Genomic DNA, 17,988 nt, shown 5'->3' on the forward strand with positions numbered 1-17,988 from the left:
CAGAGTTTGTCGCCGCTTGCGTCGTCAGCTCTCAAGGGACGTTCTCTCACCATCGCCTCAACCCGATGCTCTCTCACATAGGCATGATCCACCTTCAGACAGGTAAGATCCTGAGACCATTCTACCCTCTTCATGCTTCATCAGTGCAGCTGTGTGGGACATTGAGTGGGCAATTGTGGAGGCCCAACGACAGCAACCAGATCCTGGGTCGGGCCCTAAGAATCGGCTCGTCCCAGATTCCGTCCACTGTCAAGTCCTGCAATGGGGACACTCCTCCAAGTTAGCATGTCATCCTCGGGAGAGTTGAACTCTCCAGTTCCTGAGGCAAAGCTTCTGGTGGCCCCGAATGGTCCAAGATGTCAGGGAGTTTGTCGCCGCTTGCGTCATCTGCTCTCGAGGAACGACCTTTCACCATCGCCCCAAGGGTCTCCTGAAACCTCTGCCCATCCCCAGCCATCCCTGGTCTCATATGTTGATCGATTTCGTCTCTGGTCTGCCCCACTCCGATGGAAACACGGTCATATTGACCTTGGTTGACAGAATCTCCAAGATTCAGGTTCACTTCGTTCCATTACCCAAACTTTCCTCCAACATTGAGACTTCCAACATCATAGTGAACCACATCTTCAAGCTTCATTGCATCTCCGTGGACATTGTTTCTGACCGGAGTTCCCAGTTCACATGCCAAGTATTGCAAGATTTCTATAGTGCTCTGGGGGCATCCTCTAGCCTGTTTTCGGGTTATCAGCCGCAGACAGTGAAAGAGTCAATCAGGACCTGGATGGGGACACTCCTCCAAGTCAGCTTGTCATCCTGTGGTGAATCAAACTCTCCGGTTCCTGAGGCAACGCTTCTGCTGGCCCCGAATTGTCAAAGATTTCAGGGAGTTTGTCTGCTCTCGTGGGAAGTCCTCTCACCATCGCCTCCACCCGATGCTCTCTCACATAGGCATGATCCACCTTCAGACAGGTAAGATCCTGAGACCATTCTACCCTCTTCATGCTTCATCAGTGCAGCTGTGTGGGACATTGAGTGGGCAATTGTGGAGGCCCAACGACAGCAACCAGATCCTGGGTTCGGGCCCTAAGAATCGGCTCTTCGTCCCAGATTCCGTCCACTGTCAAGTCCTGCAATGGGGACACTCCTCCAAGTTAGCATGTCATCCTCGGGAGAGTTGAACTCTCCAGTTCCTGAGGCAAAGCTTCTGGTGGCCCCGAATGGTCCAAGATGTCAGGGACAATTAATCTTATTCAGTTAATATATTCGGGTGCAGATGACAATTTTATGGACAAAGAGTTTGTTGCTCAGGCTAAATTCTCCTTGTGCATTTTAGACTCTGCCCGACCAGTCAGGACCATCGATGGAAGCCCCCGAGAGACTGTTGCACACCAGACTGTTTCACTCTCTCTCACGATTTCGGGTAACCATTAGGAGCACATCAAGTTTTTGGTCATCCCTCATCCTTCTTCGCCTGTCCCAGATTCCATCCACTGTCAAGTCCTGCAATGAGGACAATCCACTCAGCCACGTAGCCAGCTGCAGTCCATCATCAATTAGTCCTTTAAAGGGGCGTTTAATGTTTCATAGGCGATTGACGTAAGCGGTGATGACTTTGGATGGTTGTCCCAAAATTCAGTTGAAAAATTCAGCTGTCAGGTGTGACCTCTGGTTTTCAATCATCGGTTGTCCAAAGGAGGGTTTGGTTTCCATGCAGGCTGATGATTTTTTTTTAATTGTGATCACATTGACTAAAAATGTAAATGAAAGAACCTGTGACGTCGGGTTTTGAAAAAGTCAGAGTTTCAATGTGGGGTTTAAAAGGTGATTTTAGCCCCCAGGGAGTGTGCCCATTTTAAGAGCGGCTCCAAAATTGAGTAAAAAAGATTAACAAGCAAGCCCATTGCAGCACTGGAATTGAACTCGGCTCCTCCATGTCCAAAGTCAGGGGTACAATCCACTCAGCCACGTAGCCAGCTGCAGTCCATCATCAATCAGTCCTTTAAAGGGGCGTTTAATGTTTCATAGGCGATTGACGTAGGGGTCACGATTTTTGACGGCTGTCCCGAAATTCAGTTGAAAAATTCAGGATGTGTGAACTCCGGTTTTCAATCATCAGTTGTCCAAAGGAGGGTTTGGCATCCATGCAGTGTGATGATTTTTAAGAATTTTGATAAAATTGAGTAAAAATGTATTTGTAAAAACCTGTGACGTGGGGGTTTTTAAAAATCTGAGTTTCACTTTGGAGTTTAAAAGATGATTTTAGCTTTCAGGGAGTTTAAAGAGGAAATCAACCCAAACATTTTTTTCAAGAATATGTTCCCAGCAGGCCCACACGGCATTCTGATTAATCTTGCGTTTATGGAATCTGAGTTAAGCAGCAAAATCGACCCCTTTTTAGCCATCTCAGGGGGTGGCCATTTTGTCACTTCTGTCGACTGAAAATGACATCACAACTACTCAGGAATCAGGTAACGACCAATCACGGCTCAGATTCAGAAAATAAGTCAGCCATGATTTGTCGTTACCTGAGCCGTGAGCAGTTGTGATGTCATTTTCAATCGACAGATATGACAAAATGGCCACCCCCAGAGATGGCTAAAAATCGGTGGGTTAACTCTTATTCCACAAACGCAGCATTTATCAGAATGCCTTATTTCAACTAGTCGACTTGCATAGAACTCTTTAAGAATTGATGATAAAAATGGTAAAATTAAGTAAACTTCACATGTAAGTACCTGTGATGTCGGGTTTTAAAAAATTCAGTTTCAATGTGGGGTTTAAAGGGTGATTTTTGCTTGCAGGGAGTGTGCCCATTTAAGAGCGGCTTTCAAATTGCGTGAAAAACTGATCAGGCAGGGTAATGATTTTTAAGAATTGTGATAAAATTGAGTGTTGCACCTAGTGTTGCACGAGATACCAGTAGTTTTTTTCTAAAACCGGTATTTATAAAAAAAAAAAAATGTAAATGGCCTCAAAGCATTGAAGTGTTGGCTGCACCCCAACTCCTCGTTGACAATCAGTACACATGGCCGACAGCCATGGCAATCTGACCAACATGACAAAAAAGACAGTTTATAAGGCTTGTTTTACCTACCGTTGGCTCGAGGTCGAACACCTCGCTGACCGGCACCAGTTTAAACAGCGACAGGTTGTGATGCATTTCTAACACTTACCTCAAAAATGAGTAGAGTGTGAATTATTTTGTTCACAATTTCACGAGGCATTTGACTAGCTGGGAGCCGATTCGAGAAGAGTAGGCACACTCATGCACACAGACAAGCTACATTACGTTGAGTCATTATCAATTCAATTTAAATATTTGCTTGACCTTCACGATGCAAATGTATTGTCAATATCAACAATGGGTGACATGAAAGGCAGTCAAATAGGCCAAGAATATGACATGTAATGTAAAATGTACAATGAATAAGTATATATAAATATATACATATATATAAATATATACATACAAATATATACATACAAATATATACATACAAATATATACATACAAATATATACACACACATTGACATGTATACATTATGCTTATATAAACACATAAATGCAGGCATTTCTTATTATTTCCAAAAAATGTCACTCTTAAAATCAGAATTGGCTAATTCAGTGTCCAATAAGCATAGGCTATACAGCTGCATATCTGGCCATGAAAATGACAGTTTTCCATTACAGTAGATGTCACACTAATGGCTCTATAAACCTCTGTGTACAATTTCTACTAGTGATGTATACATAGATGGAAACTAGTTTCCCTAAAGTTTAATTTGCATGTTGCCCATAAAATATAAATAATCAAGTACGGAAAGAAACAGTGTAATATATTCACTGTACCTCACGCTCCCTCGTGTGCAAATGTTCATAAATGTTTAACAATGTTAAAAATGTTATTTTCTTATCAAGCATATCCTAATATTTTGAATTAATAACACTTTTTAAAAAATGAAGTTCTCTTGTCAGTTATAATTTTGCTGCTTTTAGATTTTTGTCGAGGTAATGTTTCGGTATCGAGGTACTTCGGTACTGCAGGTATAGTTTCAAAGTCAAAATGTTGGTATCGTGACAACACTAGTCTATAAAGTCAAAGCCTATAATTCCTGAATGTATGCTTAAAGCACCTAATCCCTGATTTATTAAATGTCCAATACAACAATTAGTCATCCCTAAGTATAGCAACAAGAACATAAAATATCAAATGACAAAGAAAATGTGGGTCCACACTCATTCAAGGAACTAGTACCACAGTCGAACACACATGGCAGGCCTAATGCTCTTCATGCACAAATTGTATTGAATGCGTACTCACAGTTCTGGTGAGAGACGATGGGTGTAGAACTCTACGGATGGGAAAGAAAGTTAAAGAGAATTTAGAAGTGAGCAACGATTAGCAAATAGAGGATCCAATGAAAGAGTATTAGATACAAGTGTATTATCTAAAAGAGGCAGCGATAGGGGGTTGCGCTCCACTCAGCGGCACAAACGGAGAATGTGAGAAATGGCGCGAAGATTTAGTCCTAAATCCATGCTAGTAGCAGGAAACGGGCACTCCTGACATCCAGCAGTGTTCTCCTGAGTGTTCACAAATGTCCACGACTGCTTCTGAATTAATAGGATAGTACTGAGCGTACAAGTCCGTATACTATTTCGTTTCGAACTAGCGGGAAGATGTCTCCCAACTCGTTAATATTCTAGGCTAAAGCTAACTAACATCACAGTAGTAGATAGGGTAATTGCTAATCGTCATTAGCGACAATGCTAATATAAACCAAACGGATAGTAATAGTTTATTTTTAAACGGAACCAGACAAGTGTAATTACCTCAAAGGCATCCAGTGAGTTTTCACATCCAGTGAAAACTGGTAGTGTATCCCGACGTTATGTACAAAAAGCATGAAATATTCGACGGAACAGCTACCCACCGGCGTGTGCTCAAACATTCTCACTTCTATCGCGAGTAGCTAGCGTCAGTTAAGAACGAGCGGGAAGATGTCTCCCAACTCGTTAATATTCTAAGCTAAAGCTAGCTAATGTCACAGTAGTAGCTCAGCTAATGGCTAATCACCATTAGCTACGATCTTAATATAAACCAAACGGACAGTAATAGTTTATTTTTGACATAACCAGACAAGTGTAATTACCTCAAAGGTATCCAGTGAGTAGAAACATCCAGTGAAAACGGGTAGTGTATCCCGACGTTATGTACAAAAACCATGAAATATTCGACGGAACAGCTTCCCTCCGGCGTGTGCTCAAACATTCTCACTTCTATCGCGAGTAGCTAGCGTCAGTTAAGAACGAGCGGGAAGATGTCTCCCAACCCGTTAATATTCTAAGCTAAAGCTAGCTAATGTCACAGTAGTAGCTCGGCTAATGGCTAATCACCATTAGCTACGATCTTAATATAAACCAAACGGACAGTAATAGTTTATTTTTGACATAACCAGACAAGTGTAATTACCTCAAAGGTATCCAGTGAGTAGAAACATCCAGTGAAAACGGGTAGTGTATCCCGACGTTATGTACAAAAACCATGAAATATTCGACGGAACAGCTTCCCTCCGGCGTGTGCTCAAACATTCTCACTTCTATCGCGAGTAGCTAGCGTCAGTTAAGAACGAGCGGGAAGATGTCTCCCAACCCGTTAGTATTCTAAGCTAAAGCTAGCTAATGTCACAGTAGTAGCTCGGCTAATGGCTAATCGTCATTAGCTACAATGCTAATATGAACCAAACGGACAGTAATAGTTTATTTTTAAGAGAACCAGACAAGTGTAATTACCTCAAAGGCATCCAGTGAGTAGAAACATCCAGTGATAACTGGTAGTTTATCCCGATGTTATGTACAAAATGCTTGATATATTCTGAGACACAGCTTCGTTCCGGCGCATACTCAAACCTTCTCACTTCTGTCCCGAGAAGGTAGCGACAGTTGGAATAAGTCCCGCCCTACGATCTCAAAAGTAATTCACATTGGCTAAATTTGACATTACCCAATGACAGTACATAATTAGGATGAATGACAGTTTGTATGAAGTTAGGTTGTAAACGTTAAGTCAAACGTTACATTTGCTGTTGTTTAGAAAATAAAAAATAACAGAACAAATATGAACCCAGATGAGCTTTAACCTTTTAACTTGAATAACACTGTAGCGACTTATAGTAAATTATCCTAAATTGAACCATACTTTATTCACAGAACAGTATGCAAGTCAACGTATTTATTTCTAATAACTAATATTGTATAAAGTTAGGTAGTAAACGTTGAGTCAAACGTTACTGTAGTGTAGAAAATAAAAATAACTGAACAAATATGAACTCAAGATTAGCTTTAACCTTGTAACTTGAATAACACTGTGCTTTTAGTAAATTATCCTAAATTGAACCATACTTTATTCACAGAACATTATGCAAGTCAAAGTATTTATTTATAACAACTAATATTTTTGTTGTGTATTTATCAGCTTTTCTGAAAGCTCAGAACCCACTGGTCTACATTGAGTAAAAATGTAAGAACCTGTGACGCTAGTCAGATTCAATGTGGGGTTTAAAAGGTGATTTTAGCTTCCAGGATGTGTGCCCATTTTCAGAGCGGCTTTAAAATGGAGTAAAAAAAAACATAACAACTGAGCCTCTCCCAGCACTGGAATTGAACCCAGCTTCTTTTTGTCCAAGGTCAGGGTTACAACCCACTTAGGCAGGTAGACAGCTGGAGCATGGCATCAGTCAGGCCTTCAAAGGGGCGTTTAAGGTTTCCTAGGCGATTGAACTGCAAGCGGTCATGATTTTTGACAGCTGTCCCGAAATTCAGTTGAAAAATTCAGCTGTCAGAATGTGTGACCTCTGGTTTTCAAGCAGTCACTTGTCCAAAGGGAGTTTGGCTCCCATGCAGGGTCCTGATTTTTAAGAATGGTTATAAAATTGAGTCAAAATTTAAATGTAAGAATCTGTGATGTCGGGTTTTCAAAAATTCAGTTTCAATGTGGGGTTTAAAAGGTGAATTTAGCTTCCAGGGAGTGTGTCCATTTTAAAAGTTGACTCTAAAATTGAGTAAAAATTTTCATTACTGAGATTGGCCGAGCAGAAAAATTGAACCCAAAGCCCTAGTTACAACCCACTCATCCACATAGACAGCTTGAATAGCTCTTCAGTCTGGCTTTCAAAAGAGCAGTTAAGGTTTCAAAGGCGCTTGACCTCCAAGCGGTCACGACACCTGTCTCAAAATTCAGCTCCTGCATGTCCCAAGTCAGGGCTACAATCCACTCAGCCACATAGACAACTGCAGTGCATTATCAATCAGGCCTTCAAAGGGGCCAGTTCTCACAATTTCATATGTTCAAACAACCCCCCGCCCCACACCCACACACACACACAAAAGAAAAAAAAAGTTACAGTGAGAGCACCAACTTATTTCTTAACTCACACATTATTTATTGTAATCATAAGTCATCAGTTGTTTGAAAGTTTATAATTTCTTTAATATTTGTGCTAATTTCTGTGAGTATAGTTAACACAGTTAGCATTTGCGATTACACATTATGTTAGCATTGTGTTCAAAGACTTAATGCAACAGTCTCCTTTTTTTTTTCTTCAAAATGACATTATAAGATAGTCTCCCATTTTTAACAGCGGGACAGTGTGCATCAGCGCTAAGGAATACTTGAAAATTTTAATAAGTTTAAATGTGGTTAAAGCGTGCAGATTTTCACTTTTCTTGGGTGTGTCTAACATATCCTTTGTGTTGAATGGAGGTTTGTGTATATTTACATTTTTTAAATAAATGTATATATATTGTAAGCAAATGTTTTTCATTGCAAAATGACACTATTGTTCATATAAAAAACACAAAAATAACTCAAGACCTTTTCATGTTTGTCAACAATAGGCACCAGGATACTTGTGAAAAATGTGAGTAAAACATAATGGCTAGCCTTTTAGCTTACGTCAGCTCGAGGGCACGCTATCCATTTTAATGTCCAAAGAGCTAGTATGTCTGTGCCAAAATATTGATTCAAGCCATTTATGGTTTTCTCACTCACTCACTCTGTCTGTCTTGCTCAAATAGCAAGAGTTTGTTTTGCCACCTGGAAGTTCGTGTGATGCTATGGTGAAAAGGCCTATTCAGCTAAATGATTACACAATTTAGTCGTTAGCATGTAGCAGAGACGCGCTAGTCGTCCTTGCAACCCGTCTGGTCAGTGGCAGTCATGCGAAAGAGGTCCACGCCCTCAGTCATTAGCAGGTCCTGAGCATAGCGCACCGTCTCGGGCGGCAGGAAGCGGGAACGACCCAGAATCCAAGCAAACTCAACGTGGAATATGCGCAGGATGTCAGTGCATGAGTAGACCACGGCCACGCTGTTGTAGTCAGTGCTCAGGATCCAGTACGGACTGTAGGGAGTGACTGCAGACAGAGGAGGATGCAAGCGCTAATTATCATTATGATTAGCATTTTACTCAAACCAACGCAGTAACTTTCGCAGGGTATTGAATCGATCACAATTGGACTGCTCTGGTTGCCTTGGAAGACGTTTCGCCTCTCATCCGAGAAGCTTCATCAGGTCATGCAACAAGGCTTATTTTCTGACAGATCAGAGACAAGAGCAGTTGCAATCAATTAAGTGCTCTGAGAAAGAAATGACCAGGATCATTGAGAGTATCCACAAGCACAATCCAGTAACCTCTATGTTTCATTAGCCGGTAACTAGCTTAGCTGCTTGGTGAGAAAATCTCTGATTTGAATCAATCAAACGAGGAACCAATGGTGAACCCATGAATTGAAAAGAAAAGGAAACAAAATGTGACTATCACGGGGCCATTGTTGTCTGTGAAAGTCCTCAGAATGTGATGATATCCTACCAGGATTCATTTAAGCAGGACAGAGATGGCCACTGAGAGACTATGGGGCCAGATTGTACATTAACCAAACAAGCCTCCATTGTCAGTTCGAACAAGCATAAGATGTGGATTGTGCATTTTGCTGTTGTTGCGTGTCCTTTATCATCGTTCACGAGGTGCACCGTGATTCAATTTGGACATAGCAACAATGCTCTTCATTACTTCGAAATGACTTACAGTAGGAGAAGCTGACTCCAATTTGGGCCGGGTTTCTCGGGTCGTGGACCACCGCCGTCCCCTCCGCCGTCCGCACCTTGTCTTTACTGCACACAAAATTGATTCCTCATTGGATGAGCACAAAATTATTGGAATTAATTTTGTCATGAAGAGCAACGCATAACTGACTAAGAAATTAAGGACATTTCTGAACAAATGGTCTGCAGCTCTGAACATAACTGATTAGGACCGTTGGGTTAGAGGAATAATCAATACCGAAAACTGAAGTGGAACAATTGCAGGAGTTATTCAGGTGAAAAGAAGACAATTCTGGACTCACTAAAATTGCGAGTTTAAGACTCGGATGGTTCCATCTCCTCGTATGGCGTAGTTGGCCTCGATGCACTTGCCCCTCTCGAATCTGGCGGGCAGTTTGGCGATCTCATACCACCTCCCCAAATACTGCCGTCCGCAATGACAGAAGGGGGTGGGGTCAGTGGCGGCCAGGTGAGCGGTAATGTAGTCCTTACCTGCTGGAGGTTGAAATTGGGCTGCACTTTGGGGGTGGGACAGGCACCCCAGCGGTACGTCTGCGCCAAGGTCAGAGGCGTCAATAGCGCCAGGAGGACCCACAACACCAACATGCTTATTTCCCAAGGGGTAGAAACTGAGATGGATATAAACCTGTTTCAAGAATATAAAAAAAGTAAATGTACAGCTACAATTGATTTCCACAGGAAGAAGCATCAAGTGTTAAATTTCACATAGCTGTTCTGGTCTTCAATGCCTTTCACACACACATCATGTAAACTCTACTGTGACTCTCCACGGTCCTCACAAAGAGGAACATTTGAATTCTGAAAATTTCTCCAACCTGAGCTGATTTACAAACTGGTCCCGGATTTCTGCTATTTCCTTTCAGAAAATTCTGGGCTGTAGCCCTTAAATAATAGCCGAATTTACATCCCTGCAAAGCCGGGATAGTGCTGGTAATTCGTACATAAAATCAACGCAGAAAATCCCCTTCCGTGATCGCGCAAACTAGGACTATACTTGCACCACATTGGCGTTCTGCTATTCCCTTTCACACAGCCTCTTATCGCATAGTTTGGAATCAGAGATGCTACATTGTACTTCACAACATTGTGTGCTTATCCACCAACTGGTTGTGCAGGTTGAACAAGTTGTATAACGTGAGTGGGAGTCTCTTTACATGATTAAATAACAACTGTTTACAAACCTGGACATTTACACAGCATATTCACAATCAAGTAGTTTTGTACTATACCTCTACTACACTATACTGCTTGGCATTTTCAATAATACTGCTTTTGAACACCTGTCTGCACTCTAAACGCGCACACACACATGCAGTGAAAATACATCTGTTCAATTGAAGTCACAAAAACATCTATTTAATTCCCATCATGCTCGGGATGTGATCCGCTTACCTTGATGAAATTAATCCGAACCCTCCGGCCTCAACTTTCTCCTCTTCTGAATGGTAACTTGCCTGAGCTGTCGCGTTCAGAACGTGATGTCACATCACCAGTCGACTGATTGGACGACTCGAGGAGTCTCCTTGCCAGCTACTTTGTATGACAACAATGTTTCACAGGTGTCATTCCTGCTTCTGCCACCATATGTCACTAAAATTCTGTTTTCTATTCCATGACCTTGATTCTCGATGATTTGTTGTTGATTCTCATATTGATTTGTTGTCTTGCCAGGTCACCTAACAGAGGTGTGAAAGCAAGCACTCTCTCTCAAGTAGACATATATATTAACAGAAAAAAATGTATTGGTTGGCCAGTGAAACATTTTTTCCAGCCGTGTACTAAAAAGAGACACACGACTCATGATAATCAAGAGGATTTATTTCCAGTGTTCGAGGGGGACATTGCACTGACGTCTGTGCTGGCGAGATGCAAACAACACATACAACTGCTTCATGTCTCTGTAGAAACTTTGAAGAAATAAACAGAGCTTAACCTGTTGGAATGCTCACCTTCAACTTCCTTCTTAAAAACAACTGCTCGTAGAAACAGTTACAAAATGGGGAAAAAGAGGCACTTTTTTCTTTTTGGAGGACAAAAACACACACTGACATAAAATGTCCATTTGGGACAATAACTGGACAGCGATTGGAAATAGAAAAAAGAAGCATAAGCAAAAGTATTACATACTCGTATGTCATCATTATTACTTTTCATTTTATTTGATAAAATTATAATATATTTGTCCAGATAACCTCTGGCTGTTGCGTCTGTGCGGCAAAAACAAATGAGGCATTCCCACAGCACGCTGCCCGCGTGTACCATGTGAGCAAAGTTACTAGGATTACATTTTCTGTATGTTTCTGATTTGGGAATAAGGCTACAATTTAGCCACTGATTGACTCAGAGGTGCATCCCAATACTTATGCCCACACAGTGTGTCTTCAAGTACATGTACAGTGAATCCCTGCATATTCGCGGTTTACAAATTTGCTTTTTTTTCGTTGAAAAAAAAATATGGCCAAAGGAATACAAGCATTTCCTTGGCACCATCTGGTGGCAAGGAAGTATATTGTGTCAATTGAGACAACCGCATTCATTTAGATATAAGTAGTACTTTGTCGTGATCATGTGGCATCAATAGGCAATTACAAATCATTTCCTTTGGGTGGGTTGGTGGGTGGAAGTTTACAAATTACCTGCAGATTTGTGCTATCTGTGGCATGGTTCGGTCCTTATCCCCCAAGGTTTAGCAATTGCAAATTCACCTATTTGGAGATTCTTGGGTGGGAACCTGTCCATTTGCTCTTTTTGTGCATAGAACAATGCCATGTCTGCTATGAAAATGTTCTTGTGACATATTAGTACCAAAGAACTTGGTTGAAGTGAGGGGAGGGGGTTTATTTAGACAGGCAATTGCCACAGTCCCCAACCCAGCAGAAAAGTAGTGCTTTGCCGCCATCTTGTGCCATCTATCAGCAATTAATCTTTTTTCGTGGTAACTATCCCCTGCAAATAGTGGAGGAACACTGTACACTGTGACTTGTGTTACTCCAAATATGAAAGTTGTACATTCTCCTTTAAAAAAACCAAAAACAAAATAAGAGGCCGGGGGGGGCGTGCAGGCGGAAGTTGAGTTCCAGTCTGGCCAGCGATGCTCATCATCAAGTCTGCCAGTCACAAAGATGGCAGCTGTACACGTTATTTATACATAAACTTTGTAAAAAAAAAACAGAAGAACAAAAACCTTACTGTGCAGTTGAAAGTGCACAGTCGTACAATAACACATTCATCCTGGTGTTGGCGGGGGGTGAGGGGGTTTGTCGGGGTGGGGGCTAGGGGTCAGAGGTACTGGTAGAAGCGTGAGCGCACCACCTGCGCCCCCGACAGTTTGTGAGGGTGCGCGTCGTCCCCGAGCGGCGACTTGCTTTTGCCGTTGGCGGCCACCGCATCCTGGGCGTCTGTGTCCTCGGGGACGGCTTTGGGCACCGCTTCCATATTCAAAGGTGGCGAAGGCGACGCTTGGCCATCACCCACTCGGCCGTCGCCCACCCGGCCGCATTCTACTGGGCCACCGCCCCCTCGGCCGCGCTCTCCGCCAAGCCAGTCGCGGATGCTGAAGTCCTGCGAGGCCCGCCGGGGTTTCAGCCGGTCCAGCAGCGACAGCTCGGCCGTCCGGTCGGCGCCGCCCTGCTCCCGCCAGTCATGGATGGCGGCCAGCTCGGCAAAATCCCTCTGGCCACCCATAGTGTGGCGCCGCCGGATGTTATTCTTGCGCCGGCCGTCGGGGGCGCGGCTTTTCGGGTGGAACATGTCATCAGAGGAAGCCCGCAGCCGGAACTTGAGGCGCTCGGTAATCTTGAGATGCCAGGCTGCCGGCTCCGAGCGCTCCGACTCGCTGCGGGACGATGAGCTGAGGCTGCTGGTGGACCGCCCCTTCTTCATCACCTCCAGGACCCGCGCCAACCGTGTGGAGGCCTCCGCCCGGCCCTCGCCGCCCGCCGCCTCCGCTGACGACTCGCTGTCTGTCTTGCTCCGAAGCGACCGGCGGCGAGAAAGCGTGTCGCATTCCATCATCTTCTGCGTGGGGAAGAGACGGCGGCCCTCCATCTTGATTCTGCCGCCCTCACCGTCTTTCTCGGGGCACGGCGTGGACTGGCTGCCGCTGCCTGGCGCGAAGACCGGGAAGTCGCTCTCGCTGTCCGTCTCCATGGGCCGGCCCTCGCTGACCAGCTCGCTGCGCTCGTCGTCCGCCTCCTCGCCGCCTTGTGGCTCGGGGCTCAGCGCCAGGGACTCGGCTCCGGTCAGGAAGGTGATGGACGAGGTGGTGGAGTAGTCCGAAGTGATGGAGCTCACGTCCACCTCGGCGGACACCCCCGCGGTCGACGCTTTTGGCTTCACAGACGCTCCAGAGTCAAGGGTGCCGAGATCCGATGAAGGGGGGTCGGAGGAGGCGGCTTTTCCCTGAGGGACGCCTCGGCAGCTGGCATCCGGGGAGGGGTACCTGGGGTCCCTCTTGGCTTTGGGTGTTGACTCGGCGCTTCTGCCATTCTCCTGATCCTTCTTGGCGCCCGCTTTGGCCTTAGTGTCGCTTCGGGCATCCCCCTCTGGGTGCCCCTTCTGCCCGGGAAGTTCCTTCTTGGGGAAAACTGCATCCAGGTCATCATCGGAGCTGCTGGGTTGCACTTTCTCCTTGGACTTCTTTCTTTTGCGGCTGGCTGCAGCAAAGATAGAGGAGACCAGGAGCTCTCGGCTGCATTGGTCCTTCCCTGAGCCCCAGGAACCCTGCGCAAACGACACGTGTGATCAACATGCATGCAACAGGTGCTCTTTTCAGGCCTGCAAACAGCCACCTGCACTCCACCTACCTTTTCGCCTCGCTTTGCAGCCCTAAGCCTACTTGTCAATCTCCTGGCTTCGCACACCCTTTCCTACCTTGTGCTCTTCTTACTTTGCACCAGGCTCCTCTTACTTCTTACTCTCTTTGCTTGGTCCCGCCTCGCTTTCATTTCATCGCTCCCAACACAACGCGTGCACATCCGCGCACAATTGTAAATTATCCTGATCTTCTACTGTCGTCATTTCACACCCTCACCCCTCTCTGCTTCCATGTAGCACCACAAAGCAGAGCGAGAACCATTATCGGCATAACCATGGCGACCTTAAAGCAACAGAAGCGGCAGCAGCCTGATGCTCAGCACTAAGCACTAAGCCCCAATTCATTCTCTTTATTGGGCTAGGCGAGTCCCTGCAGGCTGTCTGTCAGGCAGCGAGCAGCCACAGAAGCAGTCTTTTGCATCCAATCAGTTTGTGAAAGAAAAACAAAATTGGCAGCAAGACGGGATGACTGGCTTTGCATTGAGTTGCCCTGCCGCTTTTAAAACGACTGCAGACTTTTATGCTTCATTGTGCAATCAATCTCAATGTTTTGAAAACCACTCACTGGCCACTTCATTAGGTACAGCTTGCCACTGTTAAATGAAAAGAAAATTGGAGTTTTAGGTTTTTTGTGTGGTTGTTTTATTTTATTTAAGCGAGAATGTTTCCAAAATCTGACAATCCGACCTTTTGCTGTCCTCACTGCTTGGGGGTGAAATTGAGTAATTTGTGGTTCTGTGTCTACTATTTTGACAGGCTTGTAAAATCAAAATAGTAGAAACAGCTCTAGCAGGATGCAGTATGAGATAAATGAACACCTCTGTGACTGGGCCTCTGTATTTTCATAAAGGCAAAATTTCTCTTATTAGATGGTGCTGGTGTTCCTAATGAAGTGTTCCGTGGTGCAAATGTCCTCATCTTGACCTACCTCCTGTCATCCTACAGTAGCGCAGTAAGTCACCACTCACCTTTGACTTGGCCGAGTCACTGGTTGGAGAATCTGGGGGAGAAAAAAGGGGGAAAAAACATATTAGGAGGGCATGATGGAAAATAATTGTGGTGGTGGTAGAGGAAGCGGAGAAGCAAGTTGATGGAGTGATGAGAGCGCAAGATGGCGTGAGACACAATCGTAAGCACGCAGGCCATGCTGGACACTCCCAAAAAGCGGGACAGAGGGAGACAGCGCCCCCTGCTGAGACAACTTTTGAGCACGTGAACACAAAAAGCGTGAAGTGTGAAGACGCGTGCGCCGTGCAGAATGGACATAAAGTACACAAATGTTGCGCTGACTTTGATCTCCCTGCGTTCTCTTTGCATTTATGAGGACTTTCTAGTAGGTAACACACACACACACACACACACACAAAACAGCGCTTTCCTAAAAAGAAAATATATAAACTGTCAATAAATGAGAATGAAAGAAACTGTGAAAAAAGTACTTTAGTAGAGGAAAAAATAGAATAGTATATGAGATACAATTAAAATGATTCTTAATATAGAATTCAGGTAGGCTTTGGCCTTCTGATAAGTAACACGTGTTTAAAGAATCCATATAAAAAAATGTCAGTTTCATTTTGTGACTTGACCTACTGAATTAAATGACGTTTTCCACAATTACCTATTTTTATGTGTTAACGTTTACACAAAATACACGTTTGTGGGCACCTTTTGTCTTTGATTCGATTTTTTCAAGAATTATTTCTTTTGCACACATTTTAAATTTTGTCTGTCCTTGTTTACACTGTTATATGAGCTCAACACGATGTGTAATTTCTTCACTATCTTTTGCAATGAGAAGAGAAAGAAAACATTTACAATAATTTAAGTGTCCTCACTTTTGTGAGATCCTGTATATATACACCTCAGGAAAAAAAATAAAAACTGAAAAATGATCAATTTCTCAATTTAAAAAAAAACATTTGCGTGAAAAATAAAAAGTTTTGATTTGTATAAACTACTGACAACATAAAACCTCAAATATAAATATCGTCATTCAGGGCATTTGTTTATAGAAATTGAAAAGTGGTCAAGATACCCCGTTTATTATTTTTTGGTCTCTTCATTTTTTTTCCCAGAGCTATGTATATCTACCTCTACAAATGACAAAGCCGATACACAAATCCCACCCCGGAGTTGGAAAATGCTCACACAACACAATGTACAAGAGTGGTTGCCATGACAACAGTGATGTGATGTGTGGTGATAAGGTCGGGGTCACAGAGGGGCTCGCCCTATGAGAAGAGAGGACGCCACAGGAAGTGTCAGAGGGTGAAGGTTAGGGGGGATTCGGGGGAAGAGCCTGGAATGGGTCCTGGCTGGTCCTGGGCTGATGCATTCAAATGTGCGCCTAATGTGCCCCTCTGCGCCCCCTGCAGTACAGATGAAGGTACGACGGGTGCACACGGAGACCATACCGTGCCATCTCCCCCGCGGGCCAGCTATGAAACAGTGAGGAGAGACAGCGGAGAGCCTTTTTCAGAAAGTCGCAGCGGCTGTATGCTGACAGAAAACCCACCACAGGGGGCGCTGTACTGTACCGTGTAGCTGCTTTCTTATTTTTTTTTCCTCTCTCTTTTTTTTCCTGTTACCCTTTTTTTCGTGCCGTCTTAAAAGAACTGCGGGTTCCGGCAGACTAGGCAGCTACACCGCGGGCAACAATCCTCCTTCTTCCTACAGTTCCAGCTGTCCATCACGGACATTATAGTGTCCATCAGTGACATCACGGCGTGATAGACTCCGCCCACTTGGCCTGTGTCAAGATCAGTATGTGTGAATGGTGGGAAAGCCTTTAGGACACCCGACAGAGCCTCACTAGTAGAGACAGAGGGATCGAGAGGTGGCCTTTTGACTGGGAACACTTCAAACAGCATTAGTCACAGCAGCAGCAGCAGCAGCAGCACAAGAGCAAGCGCTCAGAACAAATCAAGAAGAAGAAGCTGCAATTTATCGCATCTCGACACTGTCGGATGCTAATAAATTGAAAGCCACAAGTGCCCGAGTGTTTCATGTCTCCGGCCGCAGTGTTTCCCAACTTTCAATGAGCCAAGGCACATATTGTGCATGCTATCAAACAAAAAATGTCTTCAAAAGCAGATATTTGCATCTTCGGTCAAATACAAAATGAAAACACTCTCAAGGAGCCTGGATCAGACAAACGTGAGCAAAACAACCAGGCTAACCAGTTGGATTTCTTTACATTCTTTTTCGTTACGTTTTTATATGAATTAGTTCTGTTTCTTTGTTAAAGAGATAACGAAAACATTTTCCGGATCTCAAATCAATGAAAATGTCATTCATTTGTTTTTGTTGCCCCCAATCACAATATTTTTTGTTAGCATTGATCTGGATTAAAAAAATAATAATAATGCTGTAGTGTTTGTGTGTTGCATGTGTGCTGTCAAGGGGCGTGGCCTCACATTAGACATTAGAAGATTGAGTCGGTTTGTCTGGGTGTGAGCGTCTGGGTGTGAGCTGTGGCCAACAGCAGCTCCTTCTGAGTGTTCTCAGTTTGTATTTAAACGGCTTGTCCTGTTCAAAAATGTCAAGCCTGAAAGTGCATGAGCAACTGTGGCTCTCCTTGCCCGCATTTGAGGGCATCACCGTAGTTTAATACTATTATTGTTTGACACCTCACTTAAAAAATTTTGGTCTGAAGCACAAAAAAAAATTCAACCAAGCAATGGCCCGTCTGGGCACTCAAAATTCAACGTACCGCTGTGCCAAATTTTCCACTTGCTTGAAATTGGATCATTTCCTGTGTCGCGCACAATGTGCCGCGGCGCAATGGTTGGCAATCACTGGTCTACGGCGTCAGCGGACCCATCGGCGAGAAAACGGTTACATCAGTTGGCGAGATGGGGGCGGCCTTACCTGATACTTCGCCCTGCGACGTGCCCGTGCGACCGATGTTGGTGAGCAGGTGGTCGATGTTGGGGACCGGCTGCGACTCCACGGCGCTCTCCTCATGCGAAACCGTCTGCGGGGGAACAGGAGTCAACAAAACCTCCACGCATTTCCACAATGTTTGTCAACAGTGGGCACCCGGGT

General features: G+C 44.2%; 4 protein-coding genes across 11 annotated transcripts in view; all 4 read right to left on the bottom strand.

Annotated features, from left to right (window-relative positions):
• and1 (actinodin1) overlaps positions 1 to 5,868 on the bottom strand; it is a 42,031-nt gene extending 36,163 nt beyond the window's left edge. The window contains exons 1-2 of the mRNA XM_086020416.1: positions 5,797 to 5,868; positions 4,325 to 4,355 (exon numbers count right to left, since the gene is read on the bottom strand). The gene's annotated coding sequence lies outside the window, so the exon portion shown is untranslated. The remainder of the gene's footprint in view (positions 1 to 4,324; positions 4,356 to 5,796) is intronic.
• The window catches only part of otos (otospiralin), a 32,475-nt gene extending 26,566 nt beyond the window's left edge, over positions 1 to 5,909 (bottom strand). For both annotated transcript variants that reach the window (XM_086020420.1, XM_086020418.1), the window contains exons 1-2: positions 5,797 to 5,909; positions 4,325 to 4,355 (exon numbers count right to left, since the gene is read on the bottom strand). The gene's annotated coding sequence lies outside the window, so the exon portion shown is untranslated. The remainder of the gene's footprint in view (positions 1 to 4,324; positions 4,356 to 5,796) is intronic.
• A 1,512-nt stretch (positions 5,910 to 7,421) lies between these two features.
• apodb (apolipoprotein Db) lies at positions 7,422 to 10,683 on the bottom strand. Of its 2 annotated transcripts, none has more exons than XM_086020283.1 (5): positions 10,519 to 10,683; positions 9,598 to 9,751; positions 9,408 to 9,529; positions 9,089 to 9,174; positions 7,422 to 8,417 (listed from the first exon to the last, which is right to left on the bottom strand). In XM_086020283.1, the coding sequence occupies exons 2-5, from the start codon at positions 9,709 to 9,711 to the stop codon at positions 8,185 to 8,187; spliced, it is 555 nt and encodes a 184-aa protein (XP_085876409.1). In that variant the 5' UTR covers positions 9,712 to 9,751; positions 10,519 to 10,683; the 3' UTR covers positions 7,422 to 8,184. The 2 variants fall into 2 exon arrangements, with proteins under 2 accessions (XP_085876409.1, XP_085876410.1); XM_086020284.1 differs by lacking the exon at positions 10,519 to 10,683 and adding an exon at positions 9,942 to 10,139.
• A 243-nt stretch (positions 10,684 to 10,926) lies between these two features.
• Positions 10,927 to 17,988, bottom strand: part of arhgap21a (Rho GTPase activating protein 21a) — a 52,921-nt gene continuing 45,859 nt past the window's right edge. For all 6 annotated transcript variants that reach the window (XM_086020280.1, XM_086020279.1, XM_086020277.1 and 3 more), the window contains 3 exons: positions 17,812 to 17,917; positions 14,910 to 14,941; positions 10,927 to 13,848 (listed from right to left, as the gene is read on the bottom strand). In XM_086020280.1, the coding sequence (XP_085876406.1) occupies positions 12,406 to 13,848; positions 14,910 to 14,941; positions 17,812 to 17,917 (1,581 nt within the window). In that variant the 3' untranslated portion in view covers positions 10,927 to 12,405. The remainder of the gene's footprint in view (positions 13,849 to 14,909; positions 14,942 to 17,811; positions 17,918 to 17,988) is intronic.

The sequence above is a fragment of the Filicampus tigris genome, chromosome 21 (genome assembly GCF_054856515.1).
Source record: "Filicampus tigris isolate MCC_2025a chromosome 21, RoL_Ftig_1.0, whole genome shotgun sequence".
Taxonomy (NCBI): Eukaryota; Metazoa; Chordata; class Actinopteri; order Syngnathiformes; family Syngnathidae; genus Filicampus; species Filicampus tigris.